At 37.9% G+C, this 19,738-nt stretch overlaps 3 protein-coding genes across 8 annotated transcripts; 2 read left to right on the plus strand and 1 right to left on the minus strand.

The window, feature by feature from the left end:
- The first annotated feature begins 1,968 nt into the window (after positions 1-1,968).
- LOC114719829 (NAC domain-containing protein 87-like) lies at positions 1,969-4,057 on the plus strand. Its single transcript, XM_028905375.1, has 3 exons — positions 1,969-2,315; positions 2,464-2,744; positions 2,924-4,057. Exons 1-3 carry the CDS (start codon positions 2,126-2,128, stop codon positions 3,635-3,637), a joined length of 1,185 nt encoding a protein of 394 aa, XP_028761208.1. The 5' UTR covers positions 1,969-2,125; the 3' UTR covers positions 3,638-4,057.
- A 6,007-nt stretch (positions 4,058-10,064) lies between these two features.
- Positions 10,065-15,801, plus strand: LOC114719836 (U11/U12 small nuclear ribonucleoprotein 65 kDa protein). Of its 6 annotated transcripts, XM_028905383.1 has the most exons (14): positions 10,065-10,317; positions 10,777-10,844; positions 10,954-11,152; positions 11,498-11,569; positions 11,817-12,041; positions 12,368-12,449; positions 12,589-12,771; positions 13,151-13,342; positions 13,516-13,686; positions 14,602-14,689; positions 14,866-14,924; positions 15,231-15,296; positions 15,579-15,699; positions 15,791-15,801. In XM_028905383.1, the coding sequence occupies exons 2-13, from the start codon at positions 10,805-10,807 to the stop codon at positions 15,660-15,662; spliced, it is 1,461 nt and encodes a 486-aa protein (XP_028761216.1). In that variant the 5' UTR covers positions 10,065-10,317; positions 10,777-10,804; the 3' UTR covers positions 15,663-15,699; positions 15,791-15,801. The 6 variants fall into 6 exon arrangements, with proteins under 6 accessions (XP_028761216.1, XP_028761215.1, XP_028761217.1 ...); XM_028905382.1 differs by lacking the exon at positions 15,791-15,801 and having other exon boundaries at positions 15,579-15,731; XM_028905384.1 differs by lacking the exons at positions 10,777-10,844; positions 15,791-15,801 and having other exon boundaries at positions 10,066-10,317; positions 10,917-11,152; positions 15,579-15,731.
- An 896-nt stretch (positions 15,802-16,697) lies between these two features.
- On the minus strand, positions 16,698-18,686 carry LOC114719837 (tyrosine-specific transport protein 2-like). Its single transcript, XM_028905388.1, has 3 exons — positions 17,456-18,686; positions 17,241-17,416; positions 16,698-16,776 (listed from the first exon to the last, which is right to left on the minus strand). Exons 1-3 carry the CDS (start codon positions 18,596-18,598, stop codon positions 16,698-16,700), a joined length of 1,398 nt encoding a protein of 465 aa, XP_028761221.1. The 5' UTR covers positions 18,599-18,686.
- Positions 18,687-19,738: the final 1,052 nt, after the last annotated feature.

The following is a 19,738-nucleotide window of genomic DNA, read 5'->3' on the forward strand; positions in this document are numbered from 1 at the left end:
AGCGTGCTGACTCAGCTCGGATCATTTCTTTGGGGTTCAAATAAAGATTAAAGTCGGTCCCTTAATTTGAGGCTGGTACCTGTCACTTCAATCCCCCTTTAACGTTATTAATTAGTTATTTCTTCGCAGTATTCATTTAACTGAATGTGGATGCATATTTTTATCCATTTTCCACGCCCAGCTAAAAATAAAGCTCAGTCTCGTGAGGTCACTTTATATAAAGGATACGATTTCATGTCAAAGATACGAACGTGACTTTAAAGTTCTTGGGAAAAAATTAAAAACGATAGATTCTCGTTTGTTACATAAAAAAGAACAGTTATTCTTTAATCGCATTTCTGCATATGTATATGCAAACTTTACATGTGAATCTCAATATACGTCTGATTACCCCCCCCCCTCGGAAAAAAAAAAAATCAACGATCGCTCATTTAATTCATACTTGATCGAATTGATTTATGATATATTAGTTATTTGATCCATAAATCCTGTGGACGTAGCTGTATTTTGCTTAGTTTGCTTGGCCCGTGAAACGTCAGAAAGGGACTAAATGGAATTAATTGACCGTTTTGCATTTTGGAAATACTGGGGAATGAAATTTCAAGGAAGTTGCGGAGATAGTGTCAATCCTCAGCTTTTCTCCATCTGGATAGTTGCTACTCCGTCCTGTTCATTCATAAGAGACATATTCCAAAACTGTACTAATAATATCAATTCAAACGAGATAATGACAAAGATATAAATATATATATATATATTTGTTTCTCACGGCCCTACCAAAATTCAGCTCTCCCCCCGCCACAGCCTCTCCCAAATTAATTACCACCATTACTTTTAATTCCAGCTGCACATATGACCGATTCATTCCCTCGATTTAATTTTGACCTTATCTTTCATCAGTTGATTAATCAATTCGGAGGGGTATTAATTTTAATCCTAAAATGAAACCAGTAAAAATTAAAAAAAAAAAAGAAGAAAAAGAAGATGGAATTACCGTGTGTCGACACATGTAGGCACCACCTTGCCTGAGATGTTGCCATCGTGGAAAAGGACGTCGTTGTTAATATTAGTGAGAAATGAAGAAGAAATTATTGGTCTTCACAGGGCATCTGAAATCAAACATTGAGAAAGTTCGCATATCGTTTTTAACTGCCCCCTACTTCTCTATTATTGACTCGCAGGTGTGAAAGGCCTTTAAACAACAGGAATTGTATTGAACCCACTATCTTTTAGTCATGTGCCATCTTGTACGCACGGAAATATAATTAATCTTCTTTTGCAGAGCCCGTGGAAATCAGTAAGATTCGCCCCCTTACTTTTTTTTTTTCAACGAGGTGCGGAGACAAGTATAATGTAACATGTGCACTGATGTGAAGCAGCCGATCTAGGAGCCAACAACAAAAGAAGAACAAACTAATTAAACTGCCACACACACCTAAAGCTGCTGAATATAGGGAAACTATATACCAGTAAGCAAATACAAAATCAAATTAAACTTGTGCTGGCTAGGTGTTTCTGCAATATTCACACGCACTCTGATACTGAAGCTTTGAATTGGTGAAGATGATGGGAAGGGGGCAGTGAAAATGTGCCCATGTTAGGTTGAAGGTAGCGGATAAAGTTGTTATTGTTCATTTGAAAACAAGCGGGTGGGACCCACCTCCGTAGAAAGGCTGCCCCTTTTTTGCCATTTCTTTCTGGGCATCCGTTTTCAAAGAGGGTAGCTACAGAGCGAAGCTGCCAACTAGATGGGACATACGTCACTCCATTAAAATTAGACGTATATATCCTTCAAAATTATACAAATTTCCACACAGAAAAAAAAAAAAAAAACAAGTGGAGGCTTCCCCAGGAAGTGCCTTGCATGCCACGCATCTTACACACCAGCTGAGCTGTTTCTACGCGCTCCTCTCTATTTAAGCCCACCCTCCTCTCTTGATTCTACTTTCTTAAAAGCCCTCTTCTTTTATTATCCTGCCTTTCTCTTCTTATTTCTTCTTTCTTTGTTTCGTTTTTGTGTGTGTATATAATCTGGGTTTTGGTATATACTGTGGGTTTGTGTGATATCTATTTGAATCTTTCATCAAACCCGTCTGTTTGTTTCGTTCTTTTGGAGGACTCGGTCATGGAAGAGCCGGTCGTGGTGAACAAAGGGGAAGATCAGCCTCTGGATTTGCCGCCGGGGTTCAGATTCCACCCCACCGATGAGGAGATCATTACTTGTTATCTCACCGAGAAGGTTCTCAATAGCAGTTTCAGTGCAACTGCCGTCGGAGAGGCTGATTTGAACAAGTGCGAGCCTTGGGACTTGCCCAGTAAGTTAATTTGTCCCTGGCCTTTTCTTTTCGGCACTTGCCGATATATATTATTCATGAACAATTCATGTTCCTGCTTCGATGATTATTGATTGGGTTTTGAAATATATTTATTGAATAATAGCCGTGTGAAATAACGATTGTGCAGAGAAAGCCAAGATGGGTGAGAAAGAGTGGTACTTCTTCTGCCAAAGGGATAGGAAGTATCCGACGGGCATGAGGACAAATCGAGCCACCGATTCCGGTTACTGGAAGGCCACCGGAAAAGATAAGGAGATTTACAAAGGGAAAGGCAACCTCGTTGGGATGAAGAAGACCCTCGTCTTCTACCGAGGGAGAGCTCCTAAAGGAGAGAAAACCAACTGGGTTATGCATGAGTTCAGATTGGAAGGCAAATTCGCCACTTACAATCTCCCCAAGGCTGCCAAGGTATTGATTGTTGTTCTTTCATCAATTTCCGCTCTTCCTTTTTTTGTTGCTTTTTGGAAAGCGGCTTTTCGTGTTGGTTTGAGAGTTTCTTTCATGTGTGGTCCTTTGATTATGGCCCCCTTTTTTGCTTTATTCAGTTTAATTGTCAACAGAATCTAACATTTTTTATTAATTGGCAGGACGAATGGGTTGTAAGCAAGGTTTTCCACAAGAACTCTGATGTCAAAAAGAGCCCAATTCAAGGCCTTTTGAGGATCAACTCTCTCGGTGATGATTTGCTCGACTGTTCATCACTCCCACCTCTCATGGATCCTTCTTTCAAGCCTTCCTATGGCGACGGTGCCTTCAAGGGGACCAACCCATCCCCACCCGTGTCATCATCTAAACCATCTGACGGCTATTATGTTCCCAACCTCTCCATCATCAACAATCACCAGCAGCCGCCGCAGCAGCTGATGATGAAGCCTCAAGCTATGATGACGCCCACCAATAACAATTACACCATCAATCAAGCCACTTCCAATTTCGTCAATGACTCGCTTTCGCATCCTCAGATTCAAATCCAAAATCCGAGCTTCTCCTTTCAGCAGAATAATCCAGGCTATGTGATGAGTAATGACCAGCAGCGGGCGTTTCTGAGGGCATTTGCAGCCAATAACAACGGCGGCTTGTTCGGGTTGGACAAACTCTGCAAGACGGAGCCGTTGGTGTCGTCCGGCAATCAATCTGTGGTGAGCGTGTCGCAGGATACTGGCCTCAGCAACGACAGAAACGCCGACACTTCCTCGGCTGTTTCCAAGCTCGACATGGGAAGGAACAAGGCATTGTACGAGGATCTTGAGGCTCCACCAGCTGTGCCCCTTTCTGAGTTGGAATGCCTTTGGGACTACTGACGAATCATGAGATATGAAGAGCCCGCAGAGAGAAATCAAGAGCTAGTTTGCCCGATCGTGGTTTTATATACTTAGGATATATTACCTCCAATATATTGCAGACTTTTAAACAGGCTTTTTCCCCCCCTTCTTTTTCAAACACCGATTTATTATCATATCAGACAGGATAGGAAAGTTCTTGGATGCAAAAATATACTGTATAGATTTCTGTTATCCAAGTCTTTTCAGGGTAGATTTTCATCCTTAGATCATACCAAAGGACTTGATGAACTCATGTACATCTATATATTCTTTGTTTCTTTTTTTTTTTTCCTTTCTTTCTTATAATAATTAGTGGGTTTGTTTTTATTCTTTTATTCTTTATATTCAGATATAATATAAACCGTTTTTGTCCAAGTTAAATAGATGTGTACGATTCCAGTTTTGCTGTGTATTATCGCACAAAGTAAACACTGGTTGCTATACATGCCTTTCCATATGGAATTCATCTCAGATGGTTCGTTGGTGTTTGTTCTCATAATAATTATTCCTTGCCATCGCATATCTGTGTGACGCCCCACCAATACATATATCTATATAGGGAGGAGCATTAATTCGATTTCCATTTTTTCAAAGTTTGAGACGGAAAGGTTCTACATCAGGTGTGCGCCAGTGCCTCCCACTAAAGGCCCATGACTGTTTGCCTTTGAAATTTTCTGGTCTTGAGCACCAGCGGCACATGGCGTAGATATGACTATGGAAATTCTCTCTGATCTTATTCCTATACGAATTAAAAGAGCATAGCTGTATCTGCAACCAGCTAGTCTCAGGCAATTAATACACATTATAATCTATGGCAGCAGTAATCTATATATATTCAATAATTCTGCAGAAGTACTGCATCCCAGTGCACGTCAGGATATAGTGTCCCAACAAGAGCTCCATGCGTAATAGCGTCTAATTAATTGCCCCTATCATCCTATGAATATAATGTTAAAAAGAAAAAAGAATACTATAGCGATATACACATTCCTTGAATATTGAAAAATATATGTAAGAAACCGATCAACTTGTGAATGTCAGTACAGTATATTAGTCGGGTTGATTAATTGTAATTAACAGCGAAAACATTAATTAATTGATTATTGTTGATTTAAAAAACATAAGTAGTGAGTAGTCAATATCTAGCTAGCTAGATTAATGGAATCAAACCAGTGACACCGATAAATCAGGTTGTCCAAGCATGTGAATAATTCCCTGAATCTGTGCAGAAGATGCCTCTGGGGAAGGGTATTAGAAGGATATATTTAAAGGGCACGAAAAGGCTCATAGCTATTATATATATATATATATATGTATATATATGAGAAAACAGCAAACAGTGGTACAGGTTTTCTTGGGAGCCCCCTGAATCTTGTATCCAAAGGAAAAAAACCTAGTCCTCATCACATGCGCCTACCCCAAAAATATTCCATGATTCAGCTCCTAATAATTAACTGTGTGCCGCCAGAACGTACAACTTTCTGACGTTTGTACACCAAAAGAAAAGAATAATGCACAAGAAGACTCGTATACATACATATATACATGGCTTGTACGCCTTTCTCAAGCTGCCTCTGTGTATATATATTGGACATATACGAATGTACATGTGTATATATATATATACGTGCGTTTCGAAAACTTTAATGCTCGTAATTAATCGCATAGGTGTCGTTTAGGTAATAACTGTTGCTGAAAGGATAAGATCGTATTTAGGAAGAGGATCAGAGACAAGAATAACACAAGTGAATGTGAGTGGGAGAAGGAACTGAAGATAGATAGAAGGATTCATAAGCAAAGAGAAGCGAAAAGGAGGTTAAAAGCGGTGAGATGAGAATAGTGAGTACGCCAAATCTGGCGGAGAATTGGGATAAGGGTATCGGTTATTGGAAGTGAAGAAAGGTTTCATCATGTGAATTTAAGGTTCTTTGATCATGTTCTTTTAAAAGGGAAAAGAAATAAAGGAAAAAGGTGAGAGTCATATCTTTTCCATTCAAAGCAAAGCTTTTATAGGGGTTTTATGCTTGTGGGCAACTTAACCGCCCCTTTTGGGTTTACATGCCTTCCTCTTCTGCTATCTTTTTATTGTTGCAATGATCTCTCTTGCTAGGGCTTCTTTTCCATGGAGGAAAATGAGTGCAAGCATAGAATGGTTCGAGGGATAGTGATCAGCATACTTATAGAAACAGGCTCGTGAGAATCCCACACTTAGATTATTAGATTAGGCAGGTAATAATGACCTACATTGTCCTTCAAATTCACAAGTTATTGAATTTTAATTATTTGTCATGTGTAATTTGCTAGAATCACAGATTTTGAGGTGAAAAGAGCAAATAGTAGTAACTTTTTAATTAAATACCCGTTTCCTATTAAAAAAAAGAAGAAGATGATGATGATAGGCTTTTAATTTCCATAGCTGCTTTTTTCATTTAAAATTAGTTGAAGTCAATTGTTAAGAATATATATATATATATATATATATAATCAGTGCAGCAAAGCCTATAGATTCTTTTTTAATACTCCTCCGATCCTAATTATAAAACCCAATTGACTTATTTGAGGAGATTAAGGAAGTAAGTTAAATTGGTTATTTATAATAAATAAGTGTTGTCATTCCTAAAATATCCTTACTAATTAAGTATATTAGCTAAAACTATCATTATTAGAAGGATTATCTTGAAAAAAAATGCATAAATATAAGAGACAAAATGGATTGAGGTCTTATAATTAGGACCAAATAAAAAGTCAAATGGGGTCTTATAATAAGGACCGGAGGAGTACTTCTTCGGTCTTAAATATAAGACCCTTATACACTGGAGGATTATTCAACTTCATTGTGAAGATACCTACGTTTTGTTTTGAGCCATCACTTGATGTTGCATCGTTTCATCTGTTTACCCTAACAAGTGAAATAATGTTATTTTGGAGCTTGGGTCTCATGACATAATAAGATGATAGACCAAAATAAACGGTGGAGATCTTTCCTGCAGGATTTGTTGAAATTATTCGTGTTAAGAAAATGTTGACATTTTCTACCCATATATAAAAAATGTTTATAGTCATTGAAATTCAGCCGCTCACAAACAGCCATTTCTTTATGATATATATATATATATATATATATATATATTGGGAAAATAATTAATCAGGTAAGAAGATTGACACGTGCACATCGCTCATTCACATCAAAAGTGTGAACACTTTTTTTATGACTTTACAAATAAACTAACACCAACGTTAACAAATCGCATTAAGTTTGTCATAAAATTGAGCTCCAACTTTTTATTTTAAAATTACTATGTGAATTTAACGGTATATGATTTTATTCGACCTACTTTTGAGTGTGGGTTCGAGTCCGTTTAATTCGAAATGATTCACAGTAATTCATAATTTTTTATAAAACTACGTTGCTTTCTTTTTTTTTGGGTGGGCTTGTGTCATCAACTAGGTTCTGCTTGATATGTAGCACTCCATTAGATTCTTAATATTAGATTTAATTAATTTATGTATATTAAAAAATTAAATAAATTAGTTAATTATAATAAATAAGATATATTTTTTAAAATATCCTTATTGTATAATATTACATTATATTATATATATAAGTTTATAAGTCGATTAAACTAGTTTGAATGAAAATAATAAATATAAAAAATGAAGTAGACTGAAATTTTATATTTAGAAATATATTTAACCACAGTCATGCAAGAAATTTGAAATGTAGATTAGAAAGAAAAGAAATAAACGGCATTATTCATTCACCAAAAGGAGAAGGAAGAAGGGAAAATTAAAGATGGGAGGGAATGAGAGAATATGCTTGCATCTGAATCAGAAAGCCCTGATTTGTTGCATGAAAACACGGGGCTGTGCGGCTTCAACCCACCAATCACCATCCTCCAACTCAGACTTCTCAATCGCTGCCCCAAAACCATACACAACTCTTAAATGTAAATGCCCAAATTTATATTTATTATATAATATTTACGTCATCCTCTACCATTCTTCTCCGTGTCCATTGAATCTGCCTATTTCCCTCCCACCCCAATTAATTAATCCCCTTCCACAAATAATTAAACACCACCAGTCCACCACCCTTTAAAATTTTTTTGGTCCTTTAATTCTCCTCTCCATTTAATTAATTCTGAAAAATAATGTATAGATCTATATACGGATGAGGCTGAGGATTTGATGATTTGATGTTTAATACCTACCAAAATGTATGTACCTGAAAATATCTATATCTTTATATATACACGACAGATATATAGGTGGGTTTCCTCACCTAATAAGAAAGAATTAATTCATGATTTATTAATTAATTACTGAGAATTGGAAAATTCTTCGGCCATCTCATCTAATTATTCATTTTAGTAATAATTATAAGTCTGGAAGAGTACTTCGCCGGGAATTTTTTTTTATTTGATTGTTCGTTCCTTCTCGTGACCAACACAAAATGATAGTATCTATGAAGAAGTACTATTGTTTTTTATTTATTTTAAGTAATTAAAATAATAATAATGATCGTTGTTATATGCAGAACAGTTTAAAATGTCCACTCGCAGTCCGCATCTTCTGAATTATTAATATATTCACATGTCAACTTGTTGATTGCAAAACAAGTTATAATTCCTGGATAATTGAGATGCAATAATGATCAGTGGGGGGGTGCATGATTCATTAAGGATGAGATCTAAACCAAGACAACCCTAAAAACGATGTGTCGTGCAGTACACAGTGATGTCGTTAAATCAGATTCTAATGTTATGGGTACGCAGCAGACAATATAATATCCAGTTTGAAGCATTAGTGCCAAATGACAAATGCTAAGGAATACGCAATGATGATTGCGGAGGAACACGGTGATTCGTGTGGCTACTTTTGTTTCAATTATAGTTGTTAGGTTTTGGCTGCAATTGTATCATATGTATCGAACCATTGCCTCAATCACAATTCGGGGCCCAACAATTATTATAACCCCATGTTAATTATTATACAAAGCTCAAATCATATTATGTTTTTGGGACATCACGCACCTTAATTATACTCTCCCATTTTCCGCATACACATCATGACAAAAACTTAACCTATGCTGCACTTGTGTCTTGCAGGCACACATCGATATTAATAATGACGAAATTCAATTATTGTAAACGACATATATTGTTTGGCACAAGCATACAAATCGATACATGATTTTATTTCTTGTTTAATTTTTCCCAAAAAATTAAAATGTGGATGCAATGGGGATTGGTGTGAAAGGCTGGGGTGGAAACGCAGGTTTTACTTTTCTTTTTTTTTTGGGGGGGGGGGAGGGTTTGATGGTTGACTTAATCATCATCTATATGGATTATTACTGATCAAATCTGAAACCTAATCCTTGAGCAGTTGTTTGACGAAACAAGAGAGAGGGCAAGTAATTATGGTTGTGATGTCTATATGTTGGACCTGCAACCACACACACACACACACATCATGAGGTCATCCCCATCCATGAATTATTGATCTATGTATCATCATTGTTAATTAGTTCATTGCCTTAGACGAGGTTCTAGATTGTCTTCGTATATAATTTCCCGTATAATTACCTATTATTACTTAATTACACACAACCACAAAAAGAAAAAGAGACACACACACGCACGCGCGCGCACAAATCACGAATAGGAAACACCCAAAGAATGTTAAATTTCCAACCGGCTGTGGACTTGGGAGGGAGCTCACTACCTATAACTTTTGTCCCTTGTTACTTCATCATACATATATATCGTCTTCTATTTGGAAACCATCTCTTCCATGGGATATCATTATGATTTGATTTGAAAACAAGAGTAACAGTGAAATTATAATTATAAAAGACTTCTTATATTCTCAAGAGGTTTGATTCAGCAGTAATTTCTCAAAAAATAATTTTTTTGGAAAAAGCAGTTTTTTGACAAGTCCGAGTTGTTGAATCAATGGCTGCTTCTTAAACTTCTTTGGCTTAAAAAGTACGACCCGCTAGTGGCAAAGGATTAAAAACACTGTAATCTTTTTAATGGTAAAATTAAAACATGTGCACATTGCATTAGTGCTAGTGGCGAAGTGAAAAAAAAGAAGAAAAGAATAAATACGACTAAGGGGTTCAGAGCGAACGAAAATTACGCGCGAGGGTGACGGCTACGCAGCAGTGAAAACGGGTCCAACTAACTTACCGGAAGGGAGGCAGGGTTACCTACCAACCCGCATTTGCCCTTGTTTAAGCGGGCTTAGAGTAAAAATCGGTGGCCCAATTTGAGATTAGCCCAGCTAAAATAATAAGGCCCAAGTAAGCTTTCTTGACCGGGCCCAAAGAAATCCACGCACCGATTTGCAATTTGCTCGACGACCCCCGCCCCCGCTCCTTGCCTAGCCTTTGATCGTCCCTCGGCTTCGCCCCGCGGTGCCGACGAAACAACACTTGCCTCCACGACGTGTAGTCGACTCCGCTTGGAGAAAGCCCAGAGAATCGTGAATTCTCTTTTCCCTCCTCCTTCATGGTCGAGCGTCTTCTGCTTCTCTGTTCACTGGGAATTCAAGGGTCTGACAGCACGGGCAGGTCTTCTCTCCGGGAAAGTCGTCTACCTCCGGTAACTGAAGCCCGCTGAGCATTGTATTGTTTTTCATTATGAAGTGATTTGAAGGTACATATTTTAAATTTTTTGGTGTCATTTTATGTCTAATCTTCTGTGAGCGATGTAATTGATATCGAAGAGGTACAAAAGGAGAATAGGACCGACAGAGATAACTGCAATGGTGCTCTTACTCGAGTAGTTGCCTTTTTTTTGGCCTTTTCCTTTCGGTGTAATGGAGTTATCTTGTTAACGTAACTCCGTAGGTGAGTCTGGGTGCATGAATATTCGCCCATCTAGAACTGATTCGCCTCAAACTAGCACTCCACGAGTCTCATAATCGTCTTCCGTCCTAGTAGGTTTCGAAGAGTTTCCGTTTACCTTAGTCTCCACGCATTCACCGTTCACGTCCATCGTTTTTGAGCAGGCTTAAAAGTTTTGTTATATATCTGTTGTGTAGTCCCTTGTGGTCTATCCTCCACCCATAATGTTGTGGGTATAATGCTTGGTCTGTTTATGCTCTCTTGGTAGATAACAAAGATAGGAAGATAAACTGCTAATGATAATACTCTACGTGGATGAAAATTCTATATGTATAGGTAAATTCTTTTGTTTTTACTATCATACTTTCATTAAATCCTTTTAGTCTAAAGGCCTGTCCATTTCTGAAGTTAGGGAAGAGGAAGTGATCAGTATTCTGGTTGACAGCCCTCCATCCTCTTGTCATTGCCAACATGGACCAGTTTGGATTTCAAGTCACCGAAGCACCAGAGTCAAAGCCTTCAGCTGGGGAGTCTCCAGTTACCCTTTTGATTAAGCACCTTCCTGAAGCTATATCTCATGAAACCCTTTCTCGACTCTTATCCCATTTTGGTGCTTCCTCTATTCGTCCTTGCTCTAGTGGAAGGTATTTAAGCTCTCACAACTTGAATTTTCTCTAGTGTTTCTGTTTACACTTTGAATAAAATCATAAATGGCTATAGAGCTTGTCGGCAACTTCTTTGATGGTTCGGTAAATGGAAAATTTTATCTTCTTAAACATCTGCATCTTACTTTTCTGGGCCATTCTCATTTATATACCTCAGTTCCTGGATCTCATGTTAATTCACTGATTACAACTTCAAGTCACTTGTACATGTTTATTGGGTTGATGACATGGAACAGTTAACTGCCCTTTGATTAACTACATTTGTTGTCAGTTTTCACTGTTAGATCATACATACGTGTTTTTTAATTGCTTGATCCAATGCAGGTTGAGAAACTGTGCTTTTGTAGATTTTAAAAATGATATGCTAGCTTCTCAAGCACATCGTCAACTAAATGGGTACTCCTTTAAATCCTATGCCTTTTCCCCCTCTAAAGCATTTTCAATTGATAATACTGGTGGCATATTTGAAAATAAGGTATCAGTGCATTTAGTTGCTATTCTTTTCATGCTTCCTGATTTAGTCACATGGAAAGACAATCTATTTAAATAAATGGGAATAAGTTTAAATTTTTATGGAAAATTTAAAACTAAACCCTTTTATTGATTGAACGTCTTTTATCCTGATTTTCTTGTTGGTTCTCAGGTTGAGATTTCTCAGTAAAGTCTTGTCAGTAGAGAGAGCTAGTAACCCAATTGAGAACAGCAAAAAAAGCAGTGGATCTCAGCTGGGGAAGGATTCTAAATCATCAGTGGTGAAAAATGCTACTGTCAGCAAATCTCTTAATGATAATTCTAAATCAGGAGCCCCTCCTTCTGAACCAATTGCTGCAAGACTGGGTGTTGACTACCCATTTCCTCCTCACCTTGAGTATGTGGCTTCATGTTATTCTGCAATTTTCGCTTTTACATTGATTTGGGGTTACCCATCCACTGCCCAAGTGTGCAGGGCAAGTTGACCATCTAACATTATGTAGATTGAGAAAAGGGCACTGCGTAAAAATTGCAAGGGAAAAAGCTAGCAAGTATCTATACTTCTATTTTGTTGAAAGGAAAGAATCTTGAATCAATTTGAAAGGAAAACCCTAATAATTTAGTATAACAGATGATAGATTAGTAGGTATTTGGGCAATTATGGAAAGTAGAAACCAGTTTTACTTGAAGGTTAATTGTTGTATTATGAAATATGTTTCGCAGGTATGCCTACCCACCACCTGATGGGAATATACTGACAAACATTGTAAATGCACTCATTGCTGTTCCCCGCTTTTACACTCAGGTTGTTTAAAAGCTAAATGAGGCTTCAATAATTTTATTTGTTTATTTTTTTTCCTGCTTGTTTAGCATTTTTTTTTTGTATGTCTAGGTTTTACGGACCTAACAGTAATGATCTTATTGGTTGCACCCCTCTGATATAGGTGCTACACCTAATGAACAAAATGAATATTCCGGCTCCATTTCGTATGGCACTGCCCACTCCACCTTTACCTGCACAAGTACCAGCGCCTCCACCTCCACCACCTCCTCCCCCATCTATAACCATGAAACCTCAAACTGCGGATCTCTCTAGCAGTGAATCGGAGATGGAATCTTCAGATGATGTAAGATTGATTTCTGTTCCTCTATCAAATATTAGGCTGTGGGGCATGTCTGTTATTTAGTGATCATTCGTATGATTGTGATGGTGCAGCTTGGCTAACACTTCAAAGTTGGCTCAATACGCTAATGTTTTAGTTATCATCCTTTTACAAATTTAATCAATATGCTATAATGTATATTGTTCATGCTACTGTGAAGAACTTTTCTGTCAATATAAATTATACTTAGACATCATGCTCTTGTTGTACTCATATTGAGAAATAATTAGGAAATTTTCAATTATTTGTAAATGGGTATCAGCTAACAAAATTATAGAGCTAGTTTGATATGCTTTTTCTTTATAATTTTTTATCAGAAAGAATACTAATATGAAATTTTTAGGAGGTTGATGGGAAAATGGGTTCTATTGGTCTGGCAAGAGCGGCAAAGTCTGGACAAAAGCGTGCTAGACATGAAACCATTATTGGCCCTGCCATTGATAAAGATGTGGCTCATGAAGCTGTTGGAGTAAAACCAGCCACGTTGGTTCCTAAAGAAATTCCAATGATTAAAAAGAGGAACCCTGTCTTACAGGTAGTTAATTTTCATGCGATTGGTCACAGGATGAAGTTATATTTTTGTATATTTTAACTAGAATATGGGGCCTATGCTCGCACAGTATTTTTTGGGGAGGCCAAACTATTCATGTTTGGATTTGATGCTATTTCTTGATGTACTGATATTTGTTCTTCTTGATGTTTTTGAAGATTAAAATTGCTCCTAAAGCAATTCAAAGTGAACATAAAGATGACAACACAACGGAAGAGTTAATGGAGCCAGAAAAAGAGACTTTAGGCCCCAAAGAGTTTCTGACTCCGGAAGAATTAAAGAGTGGAAAATTACCTCCAGAGGAAATTTTATCTCTTCCAATGTTTAAGGTACGGATTTAGAATATCCTGGCAATTACACAAAGATAATAGTGACGAGTGATTTATTGATCTAGTGTATGCTAATGGATTGAATGTTTTTTAATACTCTCATAGTCATTGTTTGTAGCTATTGACGAATGGATGAGCCTGACACCACTACGGCTCTTATCATGTTCTGCAGTGGTTTCGTATTTCACAAAAATGTGTCGGGCAAAAACATATTTCACTCAAATCCGTTGAGCAATATTCTTCCCTGAAGATATTTGCTATATATGCTTTCTGTTGGTCCTGGACTGCATAGTGGCAACTACTTGGTTTTTGTTTTTCTGTGGCTTCGGATTAACTTGAAATTAGTTTCAAATGGGAAGTCCATAGTTTTTTCTTTTTTTTTTTGGGTTTTGGAATGAAAACGGAGGATCTATCATAAATAAATGATGAACAAGATACAATAAAAAAGCAAAAACAAGAAAAAACCTATATTCCTTTCACAACCTCCTTCTAAGGAGGATTGTCATTAATCACCTCAACGTCATGAAGTCCATTAAGCCAACTCACTTCCAGACCTTTACATCAGCCTTTGATGGTAGTGATCACAGGCGAACGTACTTCCAGTAAAATCCCATCACCCATTGCTCAGTTGAGTTAGAGATCACAGCACCACAAGAACTAACTCCTATACGGCTTAGACGATTTATTTGGAGTATAAATTTCCCGCACTTGCTGTTGCGTCATTCTGATATGCAGGGCTATTGACCCTTCCTTCCCTTTCCAAATTCAAAGCATCATATCATATGTTGTTATACATTCTGATATGCTTGTTTGAATTCCTGATGATTTAGTTTAACAACGATATATTATGACAGATTATGTGGTGCAAAATGGGTTCTTATGGGACTGATTGTTTTGAATTGATGGATTTTGCAGAACTATACGGCTGGAAATCCAGCTCCTGTGTTGTATATAAAAAATTTGGCCAAAGATGCGATTGCTGATGATTTCTATTTCATATTTGGTAAGCTTCCAGACTTCAATATTAGCTACATTTCAACGGTATTCAGTTGCCTGGCGTGCTAGTTCACTTTGTAGTTCTTCTCTTGTAATTCGAAGGCTTGTAGAGCCGAAGTAAAAATGTAGGCAGGTTTAAGGCTTTATGTACATGGTTACCCTATCTTTCTTTTATTACCTCAGGGTCCTTGTTCGGAAGTACTGAGGCTGCAAGGTCTACTCTTCAGGTCAAGCTTATGCAGGTAGGATCTTGATTGGCTTTTTATCTGCAGGGGAGGAAGACTGATATTTTTTGGATGTTATTAGTACGTTGCTGCTGATATGCGCTGATGGTTCAATTTTGAGTGACTGGAAATAGAAAATCAAATTATTTAAGTCATTCTAATTCTCTAATCTAATTAATGTAGAAGTAGCAAAAGTAGAAATGCAATTCATTATTAAATTGAATACACAATCCCCAAATTACTTATTCTTTTTTTCTAAATTGAACAATACCTTCTTTTTAATCTCATAATCATGAGCCAAATTCATTTCTTTCTGAATTTCAGGAAGGAAGGATGAGAGGTCAAGCATTTTTAACATTCCCATCTATTGAATTGGCTCAGCATGCTTTGGTAAGTGCCCCTTGGGTTTGTCCAAACAGTTTTGTAGATTTTTTCTTTGTATTTTTCTTGTTCCATCCTTTTGTCATCAAATGTGTAAAGTTTGCGCAATGAGAAAATCAGTTAGTTGTGGGATTAGTTCTTGTAGATTGTTACAGCCATATTCGCAGTTCTCCATATTGGAATCATGTTTCTTTTTCCGTGAGTCATGCTGATAAATTATAATTTCTTAATTCTTTTGTTCTTTGTCTTGTTGTGCTCAAGATTAACACTGCACGTTACAATTGAGTGCAGAATTTAGTGAATGGGTATGTATTCAAAGGAAAGCCAATGATCATTCAGTTTGGTCGCAATACTGCCGCCGCCAAAGGAACATAAATCCGTGGCCAATAAGAGTAAAGACTGCTGCATGACGGTCAGTTGCTTGACGCTTAGTATTGGTAGCATGATAGCAGGATGGCTAATGCTCCTCATTGACTGGGAGGGGATCGTTCTCTCGATCACAGGTGCCCTAACAGTCAGGAAGGTAGTTGTGGCCTGTGTTCATCCTTTGTTTTTAATCAAACATGCAAGGATCATTCTTGATGCGGGCTTTGGGCTTGCTGGAGTAAGATGTTGGAATGTATAACTACTTTTTGCGCGTGATGGACCTAGGGACTGCACCTGGTGCGAGGGCTCCATGACATGCAGTACGGTTCTTTCAGAGGTCATTTCCGCATAATTTCCTTGCAGCGGCTGCGGCAAGGCCATCCCTCCTAGTGCATGCAGATGGTTGATCAGGGATTTGATCAAATAAACTGTACAAAAAGTCAACGGACTTGTAATCATTTTAATCATTAAAAGATAGTTATGGATAATATTCTGGTATCTTGTGATCTGTTGGCGTTGAGAAAGGATGGAAAGGGCAAACTAAGGTTTCAGGGTATGCTGTATGTGCTATGCGATTGCACTTCTGTTGTTACCTAGGAAATGTAAGTCATTTTTGGGAAATATCGTCAACTCACTTTCGTATTTATATTCGATTTTGATTAGTCTTAATTTTTCTTGAATTATATAATTATAATTATAAGTCCTTTTATCTTCTCTTCTTTGTTTCGCAGCTGTGATAAATTTTGGACGATAACTATCTGATATTTTTCTGTGGAAGTGAAAATGTAGAAGCCAGAAGATTATACTATATATATGAACTATGTTAACAATAAAACTAGTTATGGACAAGATGAACTGAATCTGGTCCTGCCGACAGTAATACGTCGTAGTTAATGAGAGCAAAACAATAATCTATCCGCTCGTTTTCTCATGCACGCCAAGAAACCATCTTCAATCTTTTCAATTTCCAAGAATTGCAAAAGCACGATAAATGCCCTTAGAGGTGAAGGCCGGGAGGTTCGCAGCAGCCATAACGGAACAAAGCTAATGCCAAATTCCTAAAATGACGGCAATAATGAAAAGCAAGAGCAGGGCCCCATTTCCTCCTGGAAGTATTGATGACCTACAAAATCAGAGAATCACTGTCAATGCCAAGGACCTTGGTCATTTATTTTTAAACAGGCTAGCATTGGGAAAATAATAAACAAGAATAGTGCTGCTATCAGTTAAAGTGAATTTCGAATAATTTCAAGAGAAAAATGGAAGTTTCATGACAAAAATATATGAGCTATCATCTGGTTGACTGTGTAATTTTTAAATAACCTGTCGGGAATTTGAGTATCAGAATATGTCCATGTACGTATAAGCTTGATGTTGGTATTCTAATTAATGCGATGCTCTGAAAGCAGGTTTTGGCATCAAGCATTTTAATTCGTGGCCTTACGCTTAGCTTCGGAGTTCCTTTATATAGGAAAATACAAAGGGAGAATTGCTACAAGTATAGCTTGTTTTTCCTCCGTTCAGACGTCAGAGCTTAGTTTTATTGTGTGCCCACTTATTATCTTTCTTTGAACTACTTAGCCATACCTGAGTTTCTTCTTGGACTGGTGTATGTAAGCCATCACAGGAGGAATAATACCGAACAAAAAGCAGTTGGCATAAACCCCGGCAAAATCGAGAGCTCTTGAAAATGTAGATTGAAAGAACGAAGCTATGAGGGTTGCAAGAGCAAGGACCGATACTGTCACAATCACTTTAAACGTCTCAAACAAATGGTTGGTTGGTCTTGTGTTAGATTCTACCATGGTAAAATCCCTTGAACTTCCGAGGGAAACCTTTCCTGGACAACCGATACCAGATTCTCCTGAATTAAAGGCCAATCCAACTCCTCCACAGCCATGCCCATTAGAAACGGTAGATTTTCCGGATATCAACTCCCATGTGTCAAGAAGTTGTTTAGGCAAGCTTACGGCATATCCTATCAAGCTAGTTGCCATAGCAGAGAAGGCAAAACATTGAACAGCAGATGAAGCAGATGGATTTACTGAAAGTAAAAGGGGTATAGGGTCATTAGAATTGCCTGAACTGGGCGTTCTGGTAGCCCCTACAAGTCCCAAGACTATCAAATTCCATGATAAAACCATAAGTAAAGGAACAGTCCCACCAATCAGTATAGCTTTTCTAGCCTCATGTACAGTATTCCCAACAATCTTACATATAAATGGAGTGATGACATGAAATCCCAATGTAAGTACAGCCACAGGTATTATCGGGAGTATTGATGAAAGGCTCCATGAGGCATAACCAAAGGAACTTATAATGTTAGTTCTTGCCACAGACATTCCCACACAAACCAATGCAGTTATAGAGAAAAGCATGAGGAAGCATAGCATCCGGTTTGCGAAATCAATAGTGTTAAATGGGAAAAAGACCATCAATATTCCAACAACTAGCGGAAACAAGGCATGAACAACCGAAGCCTTAAGCCAGGGGAACCAGGGAGAAAAAATGGCGCCAATGCCAGCAACACAAGCCACCAACAAGGAAAAACTCAGACTGGTGTAAACCAAAGCAACAAATGCACCAAAACGACGTCCCAACGCCTTTGTAGCTAGGCCCGTAAAGCTCACCTCTTGGATCCCATCTTCCTCCATGGTAGCAAAGCTGAGTTCTGCCACAAGTATGATTGAGGAGATGACATAGACCCAAGACAGAAGAATGACGATTGTTGAAGGAAATGGACCTGATTTGATAGTCAAAGCCGGTAAACCAAGCATTCCTGGGCCCACGGCAGTGCCAATGATTAAACTAACTGCACCCCAGAAGCTCTTCCCCTGGGTATTTCCATTCCCATCGCGAATTTTACCTGTTCTCTGATGCTTGCTGGGATTGTTGACAGTTATGCCATTATCTTCGGCTGAAGTCGCATGGGAAGAAAATGCCATTCGATCAAGAGATGCAGACTTTGCGAAGAGGAGAAGACTGTGGCCTTTAGCAGCGAACGAAGGAATTACCGTAGTCTTGGAATGGGGAAGTGGGGTGTGAAGATGAGTGCGATGCGGACGAAAATATATAGCGCCACTGATTCTTGGACGCGTGAAGGAACTGCTAGCGAAGGGGAGGGAGAGACCATGCTGCTGCATATTGAAGGAGTATAGGGATGTAGATGGGAGTTTCCTCCTTTGCTTTGCCAAGTGCCGGGACAAGAAGTTAAGGCTGTACCACGCTCAGTAATGCGTCTGCATGCTAGTGAGAAAGTGCTGGAAACCATGGAAAAGTGGAGGTCCAAATGAAGCTGAAAGAATGTGAAATGTGGCAGAACAATTAACAAGGAACCAATAGCTTCGGCCCCATATGAGTGGGAGGCGGGGAGGCGGGTGCAGGAGTCTTGAAAGATCAGAGCGAGTCGAATGCTCACCTGAAGGCACTAAACGGCTAGACCTAGCTCTCGTTCCTAATTATAAATTATGCACGTCTCGTAATGGAAGACAACATTGGGAAGGAAAAAAAAAAAAAACTTTGGTTGTGGATATAATTATTTCAGTGTGATTATGAATATCTCTCCTATTATTTTTAATATATTATCTCAGAATTATCTTTTATTATTATGTAATTTGTAAATTCTGTTAAAATTATAAAGCTGTGATTATAAATTCAGGGCATATATTAGGTATCTAGTATTTTAAATGGAATGAGAAATATTCTTATATTGTCTCCTCTCTAATTCTTTACTTTTCTTCCCTGCTCTCTCTTTATTCTATAACAAGTTCAAATTTTGAAAACACTGATGACACATGGAACATGTTTCCAACGGGTTAGCATATTAGCACTGCCAAGGATTCGGTATTTTATTTTGATGTCCTATCACCGCTGGTCTTGTTTTGTTGCGTGGGTCCAGAGTTAACTTGATGTCAGAGAATCCAATTCAAATTTAAGCAGGAGCAGGGAGGGATAACCGATACTGCTACTCAACTTACAGCTGATGCCTTCACCCACAGCGGAAAATGAAATACTACTTTTCGATTTATTTTAAGTATTTAATCACTTCACGAATGAAATATCCCTTATCTTGAAAATTTAAAATC

This window comes from Neltuma alba, unplaced genomic scaffold (genome assembly GCF_004799145.2).
Source record: "Neltuma alba isolate B1F8T4 unplaced genomic scaffold, ASM479914v2 tig00011955_pilon, whole genome shotgun sequence".
NCBI classification, from domain to species: Eukaryota; Viridiplantae; Streptophyta; class Magnoliopsida; order Fabales; family Fabaceae; genus Neltuma; species Neltuma alba.